At 41.5% G+C, this 22,461-nt stretch overlaps 1 protein-coding gene across 3 annotated transcripts in view; it reads right to left on the reverse strand.

Annotated features, from left to right (window-relative positions):
- Window positions 1-7,454: 7,454 nt before the first annotated feature.
- Window positions 7,455-22,461, reverse strand: part of SH2B3 (SH2B adaptor protein 3) — a 182,943-nt gene continuing 167,936 nt past the window's right edge. For 2 of the 3 annotated variants that reach the window (XM_068245613.1, XM_068245621.1), the window contains exons 6-9: window positions 19,260-19,369; window positions 16,451-16,665; window positions 14,497-14,668; window positions 7,455-10,241 (exon numbers count right to left, since the gene is read on the reverse strand). In XM_068245613.1, the coding sequence (XP_068101714.1) occupies window positions 9,934-10,241; window positions 14,497-14,668; window positions 16,451-16,665; window positions 19,260-19,369 (805 nt within the window). In that variant the 3' untranslated portion in view covers window positions 7,455-9,933. The remainder of the gene's footprint in view (window positions 10,242-14,496; window positions 14,669-16,450; window positions 16,666-19,259; window positions 19,370-22,461) is intronic. The other variant, XM_068245630.1, reaches the window with a different exon arrangement.

Consider the following 22,461-nt stretch of genomic DNA (forward strand, 5'->3'; position numbering starts at 1 on the left):
TGTCTACACAAGAATGTGCAAGCATCTCATTTTCCATTTAGGATAATGGAGTATTTCTTCCTTATAAGAGAAAATAAGACCCATCTGAAACAGGATGTTTTCCTTAATGTATGTAATACATTGTCTGCTTGCTCTGCCTGACATTAACCAGGCTTGAGGTTTAAACGCATTTGCAAGACAAATGTATGGATATTTTTCTCTTCTACAAACAGTTCTGCTCAGTGTTCTTACTTTAGTATTCCTATCACTTGCAGTGTACATCTCAGACACACATTAGATGGGCACTGACACCACTATGCTTTATCATGTCAGGGAATGGACAGTTCAATCTACAGCTATCAGCAATGGCAGCAGGGAGGGAAGGGGTTACCACATACCATCCTTTCTTGGCTATCTTTTCTACCGCCGGTTATTACATGAAAGCTAGGCCTGATTATTCTGCAGACCAGTCAGAATGGTTCTTTAGCATCTGTAATAGAGAAATGTTTTATAAGTAATGTTGACTAGACACACAGCAATAATCAGACAGCGAAACTGACTACCAACCAGCAGCCATAGAGACAGCATCAGACATTGATGGATCTGGAGGTCTTCCTGGTTACTCTATGCCACTTCGCTTGTGCTAGGAGTGTTTTGTCATATGACATCATTAGACATACCACACATGTACTAACAAACTACTATAACAATAATAATAATAATTCTACACCAGGCAGTGGATTAACTACAAAACATGAGGCTCCCTACAACTGTCACACTTGCCTCCCCGATTCCCCCTTTTTGACCTGGATGGCTATGGCAGGGGCTATATAACAAGTATGGCCTTAACAGCATCTGATCTGGAGGATAGATCTCTGTATTGGGGGGAGGGTAAAGGTGAGTACACATCCAATCCTGACTGTCCAGTTTTACCTTTTCTATGAATGAACAGATTGTGTAGTAAAGCTGAAAGTGGTAAAATTGTCCAGTCAAGATCAGATGTCAATATGCTCCTTAAAATAAACCTGAGGTAAAATAAACTGATGAGATAAACAATTGTCTTTCTCCTCCCACTCCTAAACCAAAACACTTTTTAGACATTCCATGGCTATATTTTATATTTAACCACTTAAGCTCTCAGTCGTTTTCACTTTATGCATCCGAGCAATGTTCACCTCCCATTTATTAGCCTATAACTTTATCACTACTTATCACAATGAACTGATCTATATCTTGTTTTTTCCACCACCAATTAGGCTTTCTTTGGGTGGTACATTTTGCTAAGAGCCACTTTACTGTAAATGCATTTTAACAGTAAGAATAAGAAAAAAAATGAAAAAAAATCATTATTTGTCAGTTTTCGGCCATTATAGTTTTAAAATAATACATGCCTCCATAATTAAAACCCACGTATTGTATTTGCCCATTTGTCACGGTTATTTCACCGTTTAAATTATGTCCGTATCACAATGTATCGTGACAGTATTTTATTTGGAAATAAAAGAGCATTTTTTCCGTTTTGCATCCATCACTATTTACAAGCTTATAAAAAAAAAAAAAAAAGAGAAATATTTCATCTTTACATAGATATTTAAAAAGTTTAGACCCTTAGGTAAATATTTATGTTTTTTTTTTTTATATAGTCATTTTTTTGTTTTTTTATTAAACATTTTATGTGGGCATTTTTGGGAGGGTGCGATATAAATGGTGTTTTATTTGGGGAAATATTTGTGTATTGTAATTTTTTTTACTTTTACTTGTAGTTTTACTTTTTGGCCACAAGATGGCAATCTTGATTTTGTTTACCTGACGTCACTCTAAGCGTACAATGTACGCTTAGAGGGACATAGCAGCAGAAAAAGCGTAGCTTCCGAGAGAAGCTGTCGCTTTTTCAGTGGGGGAGAGAAATCAGTGATCGGGCACCATAGCCCGATACATTGATTCCTGGGCTACCGAATCTGCGGCCGGGAGTGCGCGTGCATGTGCGCGATCGGCCGCGGGAGCGCGCCTGTCCTCCTTGACGTTTTTATACGTCAAGGAGGACAAAGTGGTTAAACATTAGATTGAATGTTTTATTGTCTCTGCTCAGTGGCAGCATATTAAGTGCCCCAGAGTTCAAATTCATGAACTACTGACCTTTTTCTATCTCCCCCCTGCCCTTTTATGGCTGTAATTTGCTTATCACTATATTCCCGACAAGGTAATGACAAGACAGCAGTTGCCAATTGCATGCCTTAAAATTAACTCTGTCAGACAGGAAAATAAAAAAAAAATGTAAACCAGCCTGGTTATTAATGTTTTGTACTGTACATACACTTGTTTATCTCATGTCACATGTCCCCTTGGGTACACTTTAAGCAGTTGGGGCTCCTGCTTTCCTATAGCCATTCCCCTGCCAGTAGAGCTGTGTCCAACAATGAGCAATGGCTTGGCATACTTGTCAGTAGTCTACAGACACTATTGAGTGTATTTCTGAAGACACTGATACCCATGCACTGTGTATGGGGACCAGCTATGAAACAGTGGGAGAAGGAATTTTTCTGCAGGGCTTATCACACTGAGGGCCTGTTTTCACTAGAGCGAATCTGCATGCGTTTCCTGCATGCAGATTTGCATAGACAATACAAGTGGATGGGACTGTCTCCACTGGTCAGGATTTCTGAACGTTTTTCTGTGCAGAAAATCAGAATTCGCATACCGCTATGCGATTCGCATACAATGTATTTAATAGGAAATTCGCGTGCGGTTTTGGTATGCGAATTTGCATACGATTTTGCATAAAAACAATGGAAAAGTACACAGGCACTGCCATGGTTAAATTTGCATACATAGTCATCCATGCAAATTTGCATGAAAATTTGCATACAACTGCATGCGAAATTCGCATCCGCATGCAAATTTTTTCCGCGGCGATTCCCACCGCACAAGTGGAAACAGGCCCTCAGAGGAATAGTGACTGATAAGTGACATAAGTAACTGGTAAGTTTTCATCATGGGAGAGTTGCAGTTCTCAGAAACAATGCCATGTAATGCGATTTCAGCTTGAGTTGATGTAAATATCAACAGCCTTGGCTCTGCTGCCTAAACTATAATGCTGAAGAGGTTAAGAAAACCAAACAAGAAGGCACATTTTGGACTACTTAATGCAGCTGAGACTGTTGCTTAAACATGTATGTGAGATGACTGACTATTAGTGTTTGAAATGATCTATTTTCATTAGCACAGCTGGATGTTATACTGCGGGCTGCCAAGAAAATCTCTCAGAAATGTGTGTGGTTACTTCCTCTTCCGATTGCCATTTTACAGCCAAAACCAACAAGAATTTCAAGAAAAAGAGGCTACAGACAGGACATGATGTGTTATGAGATGACGGAGAGCATTAAACGGTTTCGAGAAATTTCTGTGTCAGAGGCAGAATCTTATTTATTTATTTTTTTCCCTAGGCTGTGCTCTGCTTTCAATCAGCTCTTTAGCTGCAGGAGGGGTCCTGCTGTAACTGAGCATTCATAGCCTTTGTAGAGGCATTTACAAATGCAACCATCATCCTCTGCGACTTCAAAGTATACCTCTTGTCTTGTGCCTAATGAGAGACGCATGCTGCGCAACAAGCAAACCTCTTTCTAAGAACCTATTAAGTATCTGCTTGCGGAGCTGGATAATGTAAAAGATGCCATTTCCAAAATAAATAAAAATATGTACATACAAAATCTCCAGAAATCATTTTGTATCAGAAAATGAAGAAAACAACTTTCAGTCTGCAACAGTGTTGCCAACTCATCCCTTTAATTACCGACACATATGATTTATACAGGTTTTGTGGCTAGGTAGATGCAGTTAAGGCACTGATTATGTGCAAATAGCCCCAGAACCTGTATAACTTAGATGTGTCAGTAATTAAAGGGATGAGTTGGCAACACTGGTCTGCAACCATCTGCGATTTAGCTTCCCTGTATTCAGCAGTTTTTACACAGGACTCACCCTGAATCCGTGTAATCAGCCCACTGGTTTTTCAGGAAGTATGTACACATAGCTGGAGGCAAAACTGTACACATCCCCAGCACTGGCACTAAGGTGAGCCCTTCTTGTTTGAGTAGGGGATTTAAAAAAACAAAAACAAACTGACAATATTGTAACCTGGTAAAAGGTCTAAATAAATGTCCCTGTGAAATTTCGCATTTTTCTAGGCCATGAAATAGAGCACAAAAAGAAATCATACAGTTAAAAATGCCTCTTATTCGTCTATTCTGTTAATCTAAAAGAGTTTGCCAAGAGCATAACAAAATAGTATTTTTATTCTTAATATTTGAGCTTTATGTTAATATAACTTAAAATGTTGAAAACTCGGATTGGTGAAGCAAGAAACTTTAGTTTAGCTGCACTTCTCATGTCAGTGCATTCTGCCCTTGTCTAGATTTGGGGATATTTTGAAAAACCAGAACAGACATGAGCAAATTTTCACAGCTGCATTCACATGTTGCTCCGTCTTTCCCTGGCAAAGTAAAGCGGAGAAGTCTGTCTACTTGCATATAAAAGAGCTGTGAAGATTTATATGCAGCTTTGGTACAGCTACATATTCCTCTATTTATGCCTAGTGAGTGGCTGGATAGTGTACAGGTTAAGGGCAACACCTTTGACATGCTGGCTAGGGTCAGTGCCTATTCAGTAAGGAGTTCAAGGCAAGACTCCCAAAAGGTACCTACACGCGCACTACAGAAGCCAACGACGTGTCCGTCGGACCCTCCCGCTGGGCGGGTTTTCAGCAGACTGTAGTGCGTGTGTATGCACTGTCGGCGGACTGATAAGGCGGTTCCTGAACGATCCGCCCAGCGCTCTTGAGCGCTTTGAGTCCAACAGGAGAGAAGCGCTATACAAATATTCGGATTATATATTCTTTACTCTGCCCTTTAAGGTGGCCATACACTGGCCCGATTTGCGGCCGTTTCGACAGCAGATTCGATCCTGGGATCGAATCTGCTGCCAATCGTTTGCGCTAAACGCACCCGCCGATCGGTCCGTCGATCGCGCCGTGCGGGAAATTACCCTCAATCGCCCGCGGGTAGGGAGTGCGTCGCTAGCGGCGGCCGATCAGGTATACATTACCTGACGCTGGCTCCCGGGCGTCTTCTCCGCATCTTCTCCGCGCTGCACCCGCTCCATCCCGGCGCTTCCTGTCACTGCAGTGACCAGGAAGTTCAAATAGAGGGCGCTCTATTTGAACTTCCTGGTCACGGAGTGACACAGGAAGCGCCGGGATGGAGCGGGTGCAGCGTGGAGAAGATGCGGAGAAGATGCCCGGGAGCCAGCGTCAGGTAATGTATGCGCGGGGGGGGGCAGCGGCGGCTCCACAGATTGTGATCGGTTTCAGGCTGAAATCGATTCACAATCTGTTTGCAGTAAAGGCAGCCATACGATCCCTCTCTGATCAGATTCGATCAGATAGGGATCTGTCAGCTGGTCGATCTAATGGCAAATCGACCAGTGTATGGCTACCTTTACTGTTGCCTGAGGAATCAAGTCCAGATCCCTGCTGAGTGACAGTTCCCGTATGGGTGTATCCCAACTCTAAAGGCCAGTATGTGACATTGAGGTTGATTCATTAAGCTGTGTTATAGCAGCAGCGGGAGTTAAAATTCAGCAGTCCAAGGTAAATCAGCACAAGCACGCTATGCGCAGTAGTGTTGTGTAGTGTGCGCTCCGATGTTACATGCGCTCCTGTCACGTGCCGCGCAATGTGAAGTAGTTTGACTGCGATACTTGACTAATAAAATATATATACATATACACACACACACACACACATATATGCATATATATATATATATATATATATATATATATATATATATATATATATATATATATATATATATACACACACACACACATTATTATTTATATATATATATATATATATATATATATATATATATATATATATATATATATATATATATATATATATATATATATATATGTGCACATAACATCGGAGCGCACACTACACAGTACTACCGCACATGGCGTGCACATGCCAATTTACGTCGCGCTGCTAAATTTTAACTCCTGCTGCTGCTAGAATGACTGATATATAGACTAATGTGAACCATGAACAAGCATGGGATCTTCTCCTCATGTTCCCACATTTCAGCAGCCCTTAAAGGTGCCCACTAATGATACAATCTATTTTTGTCCAATCTTACCATTTCTGTGTAATATGATGGACTACTTAAAGTATCCAACGTATATTCACTCAGTTTACCTTTCTACCACAAAGATTTGGTAAGATTGGACGGAAAAGATTGCATCATTAGTGGGCACATTTAACACTATCAAGTCCCGCATTATCAGGCAGCAGCTTTACCAGTGCGCCATCCAGCTGACGCTGAATGAAGACACATATAGTCCAATACATCAAAGTAATTCCAGTTTTAATGCCATTCACTTTTCTGTGGCACATTTCAGTCCACCTTCACCAGCTACAAGAGGCCAGCAGACCCTACAAGGGCTTTCCTTTTCACAATAATGCTGAATAGTGATGACTACATTTTACAGACAATTTTCTTACTTTGCTGATTGCCTCTTTCATCATAGCAGAGGTCAGCGATCCTTTGTGTAGATCCAGCTGAGAGTGCATTTTATTTAACAGCAATTCGGGCTGAACATTTGGCTTCAAACATTAAAGAGCTGTACTCCATCCCACATTGCTTGTGGTGGAATAAGGTACATACCAGCTATTGCAGGACGGTGGTTTTTACTAACTGTCCTCAGGGCTTCTATACAGGCCTTTCCATAGCACGGTCCTTGATGAAAAAAGCTGTATTAGGCCGACAAAGAACTTGTCACCTGCATAGAGGCAAAACCAATTTTGTGGTCACAAATGACACTCATGCGTCCAGTTAGTTATTTAGATGACAGCACTGAATCTGTGCCCAATGGGTCATATTTACTTTCACTATATTGTTACAAATTGATCGGGTAAGTGGTTACAAATCAAATCCAAATATATATCTCCGGCCATTTTTTCAAGGAAATGAACCCTGCTGTAGATCCGGTCCAAGCTCAGTGTGCTTTGTAACCTCCCTGGAAATTGCTGACATATCTAATCCTGCAGACATCTGACACAAGATACTTGCTCTCATCATTACTGTAGTCTTAAGGCTGGTACACACAATGCTATTTCCCATCAGATCGATGGGTCGAATCGATAATTTCCGTCAGGTCCAATCTGCTCCCGATCAAGAACAGGATCAGTTTTCAGATCACTACTGTACAAAATGTATTCCGCTCTTGACTGGGAGCAGATCAGACATGCCAGAAATAATCAATCTGACCTGTTGATCTGATGGGAAATAGCATTGTGTGGCATTAAATGAATAGGTATTTGGAACAGACTACATTGACCATGGACTGGCTTAGCACTGGGTGCCTGTGATTCACATATAATAGGTAATCTTATATTGATATAACATTAGATATTGGAGGTTTTAGGCAGTGCGGTATTGCATTTAATAAAACACAGTTTTCCAAGTTACATGTATAATGGAATACAGATTGACAATCTGTGATGCTTTTTACACTACGCAGACACTACATCATTTTCTATGTTCTCAGCATACATTCCTTCCTGTATATCTGTCAGATGGATAGCAGTAAAAAGGCTTTGTGTAAAAAGGATACGGATGACACAAATGCTCTGTGCTGCATTTAAAACAATGCAGAAATGCATGACATCTACCTTAAGCACTGGGGAGATTTTCTTATCCTATCTAAAACACCTTGTACCCATGAGTAGGAACATTGTTGTACGTGGAAGTGCAGTGTTACCATATGAGAGATGACTTCAGCTGCCATAGGCTTTGCACACTTGATATAAGGAAATCAGATCCCTTCCCACAGTTGTGTGTGCATGTGGATCTCACCATGGACATTCTGTATGCTGATACAGTATTCCAGAATACCCATTTTCAGTACACTCACAAAGTGTCAAGGAGTGTCACCAGATATGTATAACTTTCTGAGGGTATTGTGTCCATAGTGCAGTCAGCAAAGTGTTAATGAAAGCTTGGTCTGTCAATGGGGTCAGCATCCATGACTAGCTGTGTGTAGGAGACAGCTAATACTGTCACTGTGTTGGAAGCCAACATAACAAATACCCCTGAAGGAACAAAATAGGTGGATAAGCAGGGCATTAAAAAGGCATTAAAAAAAAAGCAATCCTTCAGGCACCAACCAGTAAGACTTTAATATTCCAGGGATATATTGTAATGCCCATTGCAACCCAGTGCTCTAAACATAAGGCATTGAGTCTGTATGCGAACTGGCTGTGCTGCCACAGCAATCTTCACTGCAGTTGTGTTACAACCAAAGTGAAGATCACCATGGCAGAACACCCAGTCCCTGCAACTTACATGAAGCCACCCAGTGTATGCAGAGATCAATGTTCACGTTTTCTAGGCTGTTTCATATATAAAGTTGGCTTAATTAGAATTGACTCCAATAGTAGGTGTGAAATTCAATTTAACTGCCCTGGTGGTGGTCATAGAAAATTACCAAAAACTGATGGTGGGCACTGCCACAGAGGTAGACTGCAAGCAGTGCAGTCCCAAGCCTTTACTGAAGTCCTACCGACAGCTCATTTTGGATAATCATGAAGGTATTAAGCCACGGAATTGCACTTAAAAAAAAAAAGTGTAGCTACTTCACTTGTACATACATGCACTCTTGTAGGAACATATGTGAAGAACTTTGGTCTATAGAGACCTCTCCAAGTGCTCTAGATCCTCCTAAAAAGACCACAGAAGGCAATTGTTTGTGAATGTTTTGGGTGACAGTATAGACCTCCCATGGAGCTGACCTTGCCCAGGAGAATAGCAACTATCCATGTCAGGCTTTCCTATCGCATTGCTGTATTACTCCGAGCAGCAGGAGTGAATATGAACAATTGTTTCTGGTGACAAAAGTATGAAGTCTGTACATTTTACATTCCTGGTCTTCCAGATCACACACAAGAGTATAAGGCTATTCTCCTTAATTGTGGATTAGGCAAAAAGTATCTCACCTGTACCCTAGGAGGCTTAGGAATTACAGATAAATGCCACAGGGGCACTGCAGTATGCAGGTCCGCAGATGCCTTCTACAATCACTGATTCCTGTAGGCTTTGCCATGCGTGTAATTGATTCCTGTAGGCTTTTGCCATGTGTGTAATGCAGGATGCTAACGCCAGAGCAGACCAGCATGAGGCATCACAGTATGCACAGCATTGTGCTTCAATGACTCTGCTAAAAATATGACACCCTTCTTCTATTGTATGCGGAAACAATGCCTACAACTGCACAACTATGGTATGTCCAGACAACAGAGCTATTACTGACTGCTGCCTCCTGCCTAGCACAAGTGTATACTGTTAGGAGTGCTACTATGTTCTTTTCTCCATGCAGTATTTGGTAAGGGAAGTGCGGACAATGGATGGACACAATGCATGCTGCTGTCATCTCATATGCTTCTTTTCAAACAGTAACATAACTTAGTGGCTATGCTGCAGTCTAAAGAACAACTGGCCTGACACCGTGTCTGGTGATGGGACAGTCCTGGTCATATGATAACATACATGGAAGATGGAAAAATCTCACCACTCCACGCTTCTCATGGGATCCAAGTACTTCATCTATACATAACTACCTTTTGTAAACAGTAACAGGAAAACAAGCTGATAAATTGCTTACAGATTAACCCTTCACTGCCTCCAAGGCCTAACATGCAGGAGAAAGAAGGGCCTTTTAACAGGCCTAATACAATAATACCCAGAAGGGGTGTGCAATTCCACTCATCCCTGCAATATAATAAAAACATAGAAACAGGTTAAAAACTCTTGGTTGGTTTGCACATGTTAAGGCTTTTGTGATTGTAGAAAAGTAAACATGTCAGTTCAGCGCATACAGCACACTACCTCATTGTCATAGAGGTGTGTAAGGATTGTCTATTGCTCGTATGTGGCCCCTTGAGGAAGAATCCATTTCATAGTCAGTGTCCCTCTGACTGCTGGTCTGGGCCCTGCCAGATTCACTCAGCAAAAAGTTCCGGGCCAGTTCCTCAGGAGGGGGGACCAAATGGAAGATCTGTTCAGAGTAGGAGCTGGGCCGATGGTTATCAGAGTATGGATACCGCAGTCGGTTGGGTTGTGGAGAATGGGAGACACTACGCTCTGAATTTGACCTCTGTATTGGCAATGGGAACAGTAATGTGCCGACTGTGTGGTTCTGGTCTGTGAGGAGGAAAGAAGAAAGAGTTAGTTTTCAAGCTCCTCTTTTCATAGCTGCCGTATTGATTTTATGAAAAGAAGCATTAATAGACTGCATTGTTGCAGGCTGAATAAGTGACTACTAGGGAGAGCTGGTTCCTTCTGTTGTATTAGGTCACCTAAAGATGGGTAATCTGTTTCAGTATGAGCAAAAAAATTAAAGCATTTCCCAGGAATGAAATTCAACAATGTATTCCAAAAATCATAGTCCAACACGAGAAGTCCACAGCACCACGTCAGTGATCTATAGCTCTTTTATTGTTTTAAAAAGACAAAGAGATAGCCATAACAGCGACAGACGCTGTTTCGGACAAAGTCCTTCCTCAAGCTGTATCAGGCTCTCTCTGAAATACAACACATTTATCACTCTTATATATACAAGTCTTCAACCAATCGGGACGCAGAGAGAACATGGAGGACCTGATGGGGAACTGCAAGGCAGCCTATAAAGTTACACCCACTATACCACAGGACCAATCACACTCTGTCTTAAGAATTTGAAAATATTCTTACCTCCTCCCTCTAACTGACATACTGTAGAGGACCTGATGGGGAACTGCAGCTCCTCCCCCGTGTGCCATGCCAAAAACACTTCCTGGAACGTCATGATGACCTCATGACGTACGCATAGACGCATGCGTAAAACGTCAATATACGCGTAAAAAAATATGCATTACAGCATGCGTACAAGTATGTACACACGCGTAAAAACGTACGCGTAAAGCCTCATAAGGGACCACAAATATAAAATAAAGCATAGAAAACATACATGCGGAAAAAGACACGTAAATACCTACTCAAATGCGTGAAAGATCCTCCATTCGCAAAAACATTGGCATGACACATGGGGATATAAAAAAAAATGTCAAAGAGAGGCCAAAAAAGATTAATAGCGGACATATTTAAAAATACATGCCCACCCATGTCGTCCCTGTGTCCCAACAACACAAAAGAGACACATATCACATATAATGAAGCCTAGATATATACCAACTACTACTAACCCCAAAAAAGGGGGAAGAGATTGTGGATCTCAAAATATCCTCAGCATGCGATCCCCCTAACCCCTAACGTCTGTCGCTGTTATGGCTATCTCTTTGTCTTTTTAAAACAATAAAAGAGCTATAGATCACTGACGTGGTGCTGTGGACTTCTCGTGTTGGACTTTATTTGACCCACTCAGGGCTACTGGGTCTATCCACTCTAGCACACGTCTGTCCCCATTGGAGTGCTAGTCTATCCGGTATTTCCAAAAATCATATACATTACACAGATTATACATTTATTTATGTGGTGACTGTCAGAAAACTGTCCACTTCTGCCACAGCTGCTGTCCAGACAGGCTCTGCTAATCTGCATTAGCGGGGAGGCAACAATTGTCTGAAATGAACATCATTCAGATATCGTGCAGCAAGGATCAACCAACAGGTTAGACGAACGATCCACAACGATTCTAGTGCATTTCGAATGACCATCATGACGTCACAATAGTGCTCATTGCGCATTTTTCCTTCACAAATTAAATTCAACAGAGCACCTGTTCAATGTCTATTTGAATGCGATTTTGCAGCAAGTAGAACTTAGGAGATGGCGGTTTGGCTTCTTACTTTAGACAAAAAGACTTCGAGTATCTTCCACTATTCCATCTATAACATGGTTCTGGGTTCAGGCTACTCCTGTATTATACGAATAGTATGACCACAGAGATTGTAATGATTGCTGAAATAGGGTATTCTCTTCACTCATCATTTGGTGACACTAGGGGCCTGATTCACAAAGCGGTGCTAACAGTTAGCACGCTGGTGAAAATCCCTTTATCATGCCTAAACTCAGTTTAGGCATGATAAGTTTAGGTGTGATAAGTTTAGGTGTGATAAGTTTAGGCATGATAAGTTTAAGCACCAACTGGGTTAGCACCGCAGTGCACAGCTGATCAAAAGTTTTGCGCTAGCAAAGTCTGGTGCACTTCGCATAGAGATTAATGGCGCTGCTTTGCATGCGGGACTTTGCGTGCGATCTAAACTTATCTAAACTTAGCATGCCTAAACTTATCACACCTAAACTGGCTTTTCACCAGCGTGGTGCAATGGTTATCATGCCTAAAGTCTCTAACTGGGTTAGCACCGCTTTGTGAATCGAGCCCTAGATCTGCACAACATTTGCCTTGCAGAGTTATGCTGGGTTTACACCATACAATTTTCTGTTAGATTTACCTGCCAGATAAAGTTTAACATGTTGGAAATTTATCTCTTACCATCTATCTGCCAAGCAATTAGGCATTGTTCTACTCAGCAGGAGATGAACAGAAGACAATGCACCAGAGATAATGACCAGTCTCTGCAGAAAATAATCTAATTATGCATTCTGACAGAAAATCTAAAAGAAAAATCTAATGCTGAGCATACACGGATGCAATTCTGCGCCGGATCGAGCCGCTGGCTCGATGCCGGCTCGTCCCCGCGTGCTCCCGGATCGATTCCCGCGTCCTTATCTTCTGCTCGATTCTGTCAATTGTCCGCCCGCGGGGATCGAGCGGCGAATCAACCCGCGCGGTGATTGGACCTGTCGGAAATTATCAATCAAGCCATCAGCGGCTCGATTGATAAGAAAAAACTGTCCGTGTATGCCCAGCATCACAGAAGAATCTAACAGAAAATTGTATGGTGTAAACCCAGCATTAACAAAATAACACAGCATAGTGTGAGCTTCCTCAGCCAATGCAAGCTGTGCTGATGTTCAGTGCAGTCATTTTATTAGAATCCTGACAACTAGGAGATACTGTAACTTCTGATTGTTTGCTACAGATTACATCATTGTAAAACAGTGGCTCTATCTATACTCTTGCTAAAGCTAGGTACACACCATACAATTTTCTGGCAGATTTACCTGCCATATCGATTATTTCCAACATGTCTGATCTGATTTCGATAAATTTTCCAATCGATTTCCAATTGATTTTTGTTCACTTGTATTAAAATCGATAAAAAAAAAAAAACGACAAAAAAAGATTGGAAAATAAAAAATTGATCGGAAAATCGATCGAAATTCAGATCGGACATGTTAGAAATAATGATCTGGCAGGTAAATCTGCTAGAAAGTTGTATGGTGTGTACCTAGCATAACAGTGTCAATGCCATGACTACAGCCCAACTGAACCCATAATTTAACAAGGCAAATTCTAATCACAATCCGGTTGCTAATTGATGTTGATGTTGAAGTGGACTGATAAAGGGTAAGCTGCCCAGCATATTGACACTGCGATTCTGCAGGATAACACATGGTGGTTAATTAGGGGGTTTACAACTGCTTTGCTTGAACTTACTTCAGCCCAACTGAACGCAAAGAATATTGCAACACCAAAAAAAAAAGGTTTGACTGACAAAGTGATTGTTAATATAAGAGATACAAGAAGAACAAGTAATTGAAATGTAATAGATGAGCTACACGTGGCATTGATGCACAACCTGATGCCATATGATGTAACCATTTTATGTCTAGTGCAGACAGAAATGTGTACTGGTCCCTGGAGAGAAGAGGTAGGTGAGTGCCAATGAGAAAATATTGCACATAAATGACTCTCACAGGCTGAATTCACACTGGACTTATGAAAAACTGAACCTGTAAAAACTGATTCTTTTCAGTTTCAAACAGATCCATTTTTCGTCTGTTTTATGTTCTGTTTCTCTGCACCACCTGCTCGGTATACCTGTTGCAGTCACATCCACATTCTTCCACTACAAGGTACAGATTGGAGCCCCTGCAGTAGCATTGAGGCTCCCCATTGAATTGCAATAGACCAATGAGCATCCTACCTCAAACCATGGATGATTTTTATTGGTTTGTTGCAATCCAATAGGAGCTTGATGGTTCTGATGGAGCTTTGATCTGTATACCAGCACTTCCGCTTTGAAAGTACTAATATGAACGGATCTTATTGCTTTGCATTGGGTTCACATCTGTGCCGATCAATTCTGTTTAGTTCTGCTAAAACAGATTATTAGTCTAGTGTGAACTCAGCCTTACTGTCATGTAGTCAGCCCTGTGTGTGTCCTGCAGCCAGGAAAACAGAAGATCTGGCTGCTACAGGAATGTGGAAACAATGTGACCATTACATGGAGAAGAAGCTGTAAGAATCATGTGAACACTATTTCCAGAATGCTGAGAATGATCTGAGTAATTAAATCAGCTTCAATAATGAAAACAGAGATACAACCCTTACCTTGCGAATGAGCTGATGACATCACAAAACTAGACAACTTCACGTCTCCAGCGGCTCCACATTCAAGTGGAATTGGGTGCAGGCGGAAGTAGTAAAGCATTTCTATGACAGACATAAAGCGAAGGTGTTGGACCCGGCACTGACCTCTGTCTGTCAGTGTAAGGCGTAAGTGCTGAGAAGGAAAAGGAAGTCATCAACATTAAACATCTTTCACATTCACATGGCCTTGTAAAGTTCACAGTCTACAGCAGGCATGCCCAAAGTCTGGCCCGGGGGCCAAAAATTTGGACACCCCTGGTCTACAGAATGCTGCTGAGTATTTTTACGATTCTCCCATGCGATTTAAAAAAAAAAATCAGACACTATCCAAACCTACACACCTATCAGACAAATCCAAACCTTTCATTAGGAAATCTGACTAAAGCTGTGAAATATTCATATATCATAAATCCATTACACCATAGTGTATCTGCCACTACAGGATACTGAACTAATGACATGCATCTGGAGACCAGATGCCACATGCATGTGTCAATGGTCTGTGCCAACATTAGGGCATTGTGATCAAAATCAGTATGTCTGCAATTTCCTGGGTGGTAAATGATTTTTTATGATTACTGCCAACCTAGACCCTCATGTTTATGCCTAACCCTAACCTTCTCCTCAGCCTTAGCCATCAACAAATTTAAAGGACCCATGCCTATATCTATGCTGGCCAGCAAAATGTGTGTCCACTTTGGGCTAATGCCTCTCACTTTTTGTACCGGTCACAGCGGTCACAGAAGGGTGAATTTCAAATAGGTTCTCGGACCAGCTTGCAAAACATTTGTGCTTTAGTTCAGTGAGAAATAGTTACATCTTTTATTATGGTTTTATTGCTAATCATGGCTAATCATGTCCCTGCTGACTAGTATTATCTACACATCCTGATCGCTGATACCAAGATAATGAAATGTGAGGACATCTCTTTAACAGGGATATAGATATCAAGACTGTATCGGAAATTCTTATCTACTTTATCTAAGATCTATCTCCATATTAGGGCTTTGTCAGCAGATATCAACAATCAAGAATACACTCAGCTGATTCTCACAGAGCAGCTCAATTTTCCCAGTATGCATTCTACAATCTACTGATAGGTCAATGGAAAAAAGTTACCACTCAAGTCTTTGAAAGCTCTGACAGCACATGGATGCAAGATCAGTTCAGGTCTGACCCACATGCAAACCAGGAAACTTCCAAGGAGCAAAGAACACTGCATGCCTGTGAACCTTTCCTATTTAATTTACAAATGCAATAGGCAACACAATAACAGGAAACCTGTAACTCTTGGCATACATAAGCACTAGGCTGTACACTCTACTAGGGCCTAAGAACAAAGAGACCATACTGTGGCATTCACTTTTGCTCCCCTTTGGAAACTAAATACCCTCTTCCCTTCACGTTTCACAAGCGGTTTACACTTGAGAGGCCCATGAAAAGACAATAAATGACTATTTTCTACACATTTTCTAAATGCTCAAGGAGTTTTCTTGTTGGCCTGTTACACTGTGCAGTCATACATAAACTATGATAAAGATTGGACTGTGATCCTCCTCTGCTTTTGTTCTTGGTTAAATTAAAATCAGAGGTGACCACACTTTTTCAGCTTGCGAGCTACTTCAAAAATTACTAGTTGAAAATGATCTACCAGGTAGGATCTACCTACAGATGCAAGCCACAACTGCAGCACATGCACATCATTAAGGCGGGCGGTATGGGATCTACCCAGAAGTCCTTTTGAGATCTACCGGTAGTGCACAATCTACCCAATGGGCACCCCTGATCAAAATCAATTAAATTGATGTTTGGTGTGGATGAAGATTAATCATTTATGTTTAGCATATATCCCTTCAACTTCTGCAGTAGGACCTAGTGGACAAAGACCATAGTCATTCTGAAACTGTAGTCTTACCTTTGCTCTGCCTTGGAAATTAAATGTGAGGACATACTCTCCCCTCCGTGTTTCACTTTGCCTCACAAGAAAGACCCCATGACCCTCGATTCCATGAGACTGAACAAGCTGAGCGGCTTTCACTCGAGAGATGGGTCCATGAAACCATGGATAGGATGTCAAGAAATGGTCAGTTTTGTGACAACACTGTTCTGAAGGCACAAAGACAGCAGCACCTGATGGAAAAACAAAATAATTATAAATTCTAAATTGTCCCACAGAACATGGCAAAACAAGGTTTACCCATATACCGTAATACCGTGCAAGACGTGCATATTACGTGTTACTATATTACAAGTCTTTCTTAACTGTCACAAAAAATGTCCTTGTCAGGTAATTCAATTTATTATGCAGACTGCTAACATGTAAATTTTTTAATATGTAAATATTTAATATGTAATATGCATTAGGCAGAGAGTGATATCAAAGAGGTTTTGCCCCTAGAATGTGCACATTTTTCTGTAATTACTTGGCATCTACATCATCATGGTTGCCTCTTTATTTTACATTTTAACACTGTTGCTGACATCACTGTCTCATAATTTAATGACATTAAGTAACCCCTCAGAAAAAGTGTGCTTCTGTTAAGAAAAATAAACATTTATTCAGTCAGATTTTTTTTTATTGTTTTTACAGTATATATTTATTTATTGAAGTATTTATATAGCGCCGACATCTTCCGCAGCGCTGTACAGTGTATATTGTCTCGTCACTAACTGTCCCTCAGAGGGGCTCACAATCTAGTCCCTACCATAGTCATATGTCTATATTTGTATCATGTAGTGGATGTTTTATAGTCTAGAGCCAATTTAGGGGAAAGCCAATTAAAGCGGACCCAAACCAAACATTTTTTTAATTAAAAATATTTAGTTGCACCACTCTGACACATACAAAGATAAATAAACACTCATTCAAACCGAAGATCATTTCGGTGCATGCTTTTCACCCTTCTCTTTTCTTAACTAGTATTATACTGGGGGCAGCCATTAGCAATTCCTCCTTTGCTGGACACCACCTACTCCACCAGTTTGCCGGAAAAATCCCGGCAATTTGAAAGGAAGGGATGGGTTCCTCCAATAAATGTAAAATATTTTATATTTGTCATCATGCAGCTGAAAAAAGGCTGCTATTTATTATTATAATTTAGAAAATAGATTTTATTTCTGAAATCTTGTATTTTTAATTTGGGTCCACTTTAACTTATCTGTTTGTTTTTGGGATGGAGGAAAAGAGAGTGCCCGGAGGAAACCCACGCAGACACTAGGAGAACATACAAACTCCTTGCAGATGTTGACCTAGCTGGGATTTGAACTAGGGACCCAAGGCGAGAGTGCTAACCACTACACCACTGTGCTGCCCACATATAGTTTTTATACCATCACCCACTTCACAGACATAGCAGCTGGTTATGAGCAGAGAGAGCGGATGAACATACAAGTCTCCCTCAGCTCTATGAACCATCCCAAAATGCCTGTTAGCAGACAGGGTGCCTTGAAAAAGTAAATGGCAAATACATTCTTTCCCCCCGGCTAATAGACTTCTCAAAGCCTTTTGGGTTTCTTCCCTCTGAATACCTTCTTTATCTGCTACCATCTACTAGAAATATTTTGTGAGGTGTAGTAGTTTTCTTCAGTTATTTTTGAACCAAGTTATTTGAAACTAGTTGACCTAAGCCAGTTTCAAAACGGGCTGTAAGTCTCTGCGCACACACGCCCACCCTCGTCCTGTCCCAATGGCTGTCCGTGCTGCACATGTGCAGTAGCACAAACGCACGGACACAGGGACATGGGAAGCAGAGACACAGGGTTATTATTAGATAGGATATTTAAAAGCGGTATAAAACCCTGACATAATATTCAATAAAAACGTGTTTTCCTACTTTTTATATGCCATACGGTTAGCAAATTTGCTTTTGTGCACAAGTATTATTCATTTAGAAATTATACGTTTCTAAAGTACACAGAGATGACTCTGCGTTTTATTTATAACTGCTTTATTCATCCTTTAACTTAATCAGAAAGCATTTATGCTTGTCTGACTTTGTTCAGGGGACCCGGCAGTGTGAGAGAAGGCTTTGTTTACATTTCTCACTTGATACAATTAAACACAAGATAACATTATGTAAAGTTCGGAGGAGGCCAGCTCTGCTGGAAGAGAAGCTTCTAAAGCCTGTGTTAACCCTTTAAATGCAGTTCTAGTAAAAAAAAAATGCTGGTTGTATATAATATGCTGTAAATAATCTATTAGAGCAAAGTAGAAATGCTGGGTTTTATTCCGCTTTAATACAGAATTGTGCCTTCTTAAAACAGAAGGTATTTGGGATTATTCAGGTTGGATGATTAGATAGCATTTTTAGTAAGAGGGCTTTTGGTCCTTTTTAGCCCCTTACACAATCCTAGGAGTTCGGGTTCACCATGAGCTTGCTGGGTTTTTACTTTGAAATATTGTATCCATTCATATTATAGTATTGCTTGCATCCACGTGGTGGAGCTGTGCACGCAAGCGGTGGTTGCCATTATGGAAGGTGGAACAAAAGAAAGTTGGCCTAAAAGTATGAAGTATAAATCCAGCCTTGATCGGACAATACATTCAGGTAGTGACTGATAACCTGTATGCTGAATGCCGTAATTGCACACTGTACTAAACAATTACTTCGGAAAGAAATATATTGTAAAAAGTGTAATAAAGCATAGGTTTGTACTTTTATAGCTTTCAAAAAACACAAAAAAATAATATTGATTTAATTCTCAAAGAGAAAAATGTACGACACCTGGTATGCACTGACCTTGGATGATGGAATCAGTGCTGTCACTTCCAGGATTCTGTGACACCACATCTGATGGACCCTGCCCCTGTGTCTCTCCATCTGTTTCCTCTGCCCTGTAACAAGGAACACAGACCTCAAACACAAAATCCAACGTAAAAAAGGCAGCCTAGCATATAACAAAGTTGCAGTACTGACATTTTTTAAATCTTAAAATCAAAATGATACAATTTTATACATAAGATACAGTGAAAGTAGAGTGGTGAAATAATTAGGTTATTTGCCTGTGTCACACACACACACACAAAACTGTATGCTACTTGGAAAATTCCTTTAGAAAGTTTAGGGGTTGGATTGGCTTCTTAGTTATCCTTTTTTAATGCCTTAAAATGTCACTCTAGACAAAACAAGAAAAAATAACTTGTAGAGAGGAGAATTTATATTTGCCTCACCCACTGGTCATGGATCTCAATCTTTCTATGAAGCAGTTTTCTTTGCCGAGAATCTACCGTGTGTGTACAGCAGCCCTGTAGCAGAGGGCTGCAACATCTCAGATGAACCAGGCCAAGCCGACACACCCAAAGCAGCTTCATTGTGAGCGGTGCCGTTGTACCTCCTCCGAAGCAATTAAAAGCGCCGCTAGCATGTAGGTAAGAAACACTACTGTACAGCTCTCAGGCAGAACGGTCGTGAGCTCAGATGCTTTTGGGAAACAGTACATGTGTATAGACCTTAACAAGTGAGGTTTCAGGGTTTAAAAAAATGTAAAGCTCCTAGTCGATTGTTGTTGGACTCCTTTCTACAGATTTGAAAGGAGACCAGCAACAATTAACTTCTGCAACAGGTACCCTACAATGATTGCAAAAAATTAAAAAAAAAAAAACACATCAAAAGTTAAATACAATGCTAACAACACCCTTCTTAAAAAAAGGCCCTAAATCAAGCTATTTGCTGAAAAATTGGAATATCAGTTATGACTTGAAAAAGTCGATCCCAAATTAGAATTTTGAGTAGAGGCAGTATCCTAGTTCTCCTTTATCCTTAATCCCTGAGCAGAAGTCCCCAGGTCCAGTGATCAGTTCTACTTCTACCCTTAACACATTACTTTTTTTTGGCTTATGTTCATATTATGTGCGTGTGGAAAACGTGCAGAACGCATGTAGTAAACGCACTGGAAAAACGCATGCGTTTGTACGCGTTTGTACGCGTTTTTGTAATGCGTTTGTATGCGTTTTTTCCTTATGCGTTTTTGATCATACCTGGAAGAGTCAGCTACACTTCCGACGAGAAACGCACCTCCGAATACGCATACAAAAACGCATGCCATGCGTTTTTAGTGCGCGCCCATTGACTTTCATTATAATGCGTTTCTGTGCGCGACGCACAGAAATGCATCCAACTATGCGTTTCTGCCACGCATACGTTTGCCACGCATATATGTGAACGAGGGCCATACCTTTGCATTGATTTTTCTGGCCCTCGCAAAACGCACACAAAACGCGTACCTTAAAAACGGACACAAACGCGTGCAGTGTGAACGGGGCCCCTGTTACATTGCAGATATAAATACAGGCATGCCATTCATGTCTCTACAGCAGCTACTGACAGTCTATGGAAAGGATTATGGCAAACATGCTAGGAATAGCTCATTGTGCAGGCTAGCACGGCCCCAGATTCCAACCACAGCCTTTATTCATAAAACGTAGTATCACTTATTTGCGGATCACTCAGCTTAGCAGAGACATGTTATTGGAGTGGGTGAAAAACCCCAGCTGCAGTCTAGTAATCACAAGCCATGTAACAAGAGACCCAACTAGGATTTTCTGCTGACTAGAAAATTGCAGGAGCCTGCGATGGACTACATTTGTACAACTGGGCAGGGACTGCTGCCTAAGAGAGACGGAAGGAAGCACACTTGTAATTCATGGAAATTCAAGGAAGGAGTACAGGGCTGGAGGAGGACAAGCTCTGGAAATCACACAGTGATTAATTGCTAACAGAGTTCTTGGTATTTCAATAACAGGAAAAAGTCTTTCAGCAAAGCGCTGGAGGCTGAAACATATGCAAAGCCTACAGGTCAACATGCACTTCCTGTGTTTCCTGCTTCAGAAACAGTGACTATCACCTATACAGCAGTCACACATGTAATGCTACTCATTTCGTAGCAGGTGCCTTCTCTCATTCATGCTTCATAACTGTCTGCCTGCTTTATTAACCCCTCAATAGCTTTATATACCTCTTTTAAAAGAGCCCAGACGAGGTGGGACTGATTTTCACTTAAAGTGAATGTTTACCGGTAAAAAAAAAGAAAAAAAGTCAGATACTCACCTAAGGAGAGGGAAGGCTCGGTCCTAATGAGCCTTCCCTCTCCTCTCCCGGTGCCCGGTCCCGCGCAGGATCCCCCGTGGCGGTATTCGACCAGTTCGGTCAAATACTGCCACTTCCGCATGCCGAAGGGAGCTTTCGGAAGCCTTCGGGAGCACTCGGGCTCCCGATGACGCGGCCGCTCCATACTACGCATGCGCGAGCGCCCTCTATGACGCGCTCGCGCGTACGTAGTATGGAGCGGCCCGTCTTCGGAAGCCCGAGTGCTCCCGAAGACCTCCGAAGTCCCTGCGGCGGCGGACGCGAACGGGAGAGCCAGCGCAGCACCGAGGGCACCGGGAGAGGAGAGGGAAGGCTCATTAGGACCGAGCCTTCCCTCTCCTTAGGCGAGTATCTGACTTTCTTTTTTTAAACGGTACCTATTGGCTTTAAATTCTTTCATGTTCAGCACTGGTGACACATATCCTAATCAGCAGACAATAATCCTCTGCCACATAAAAGCTGCTCCAGCCTGAATAGCATTCAGGAACAATGGGGTTGATGCACTAAACAGCGCTAACTAATAAAGTGCGTAAGACGTAACGCTGCACACATAACATGCTTTATAGCTGGATATCGCTCGGTAGCAGCATAATAGTGAGTGCTAACTACTATTAAGTGCATTATTGATTTTTTACACGCGCAAAAAAATATATGTTACCAATTTCAATATGGTCTAGTTCAGTGACGGCTAACCTTTCAGAGGCCGAGTGCCCAAACTGCGACCTAACATCGACTTTTTTATCTCCGAGTGCCACTGGGGGGGGGGGGGGGGGGGGGGTCGCAGCGAGGCATAAGAAAGCAGTGTTTTCCGCCATGATGTGGTGAAACGAGGATTCGCATC

The sequence above is a fragment of the Hyperolius riggenbachi genome, chromosome 1, assembly GCF_040937935.1.
Source record: "Hyperolius riggenbachi isolate aHypRig1 chromosome 1, aHypRig1.pri, whole genome shotgun sequence".
NCBI classification, from domain to species: domain Eukaryota; kingdom Metazoa; phylum Chordata; class Amphibia; order Anura; family Hyperoliidae; genus Hyperolius; species Hyperolius riggenbachi.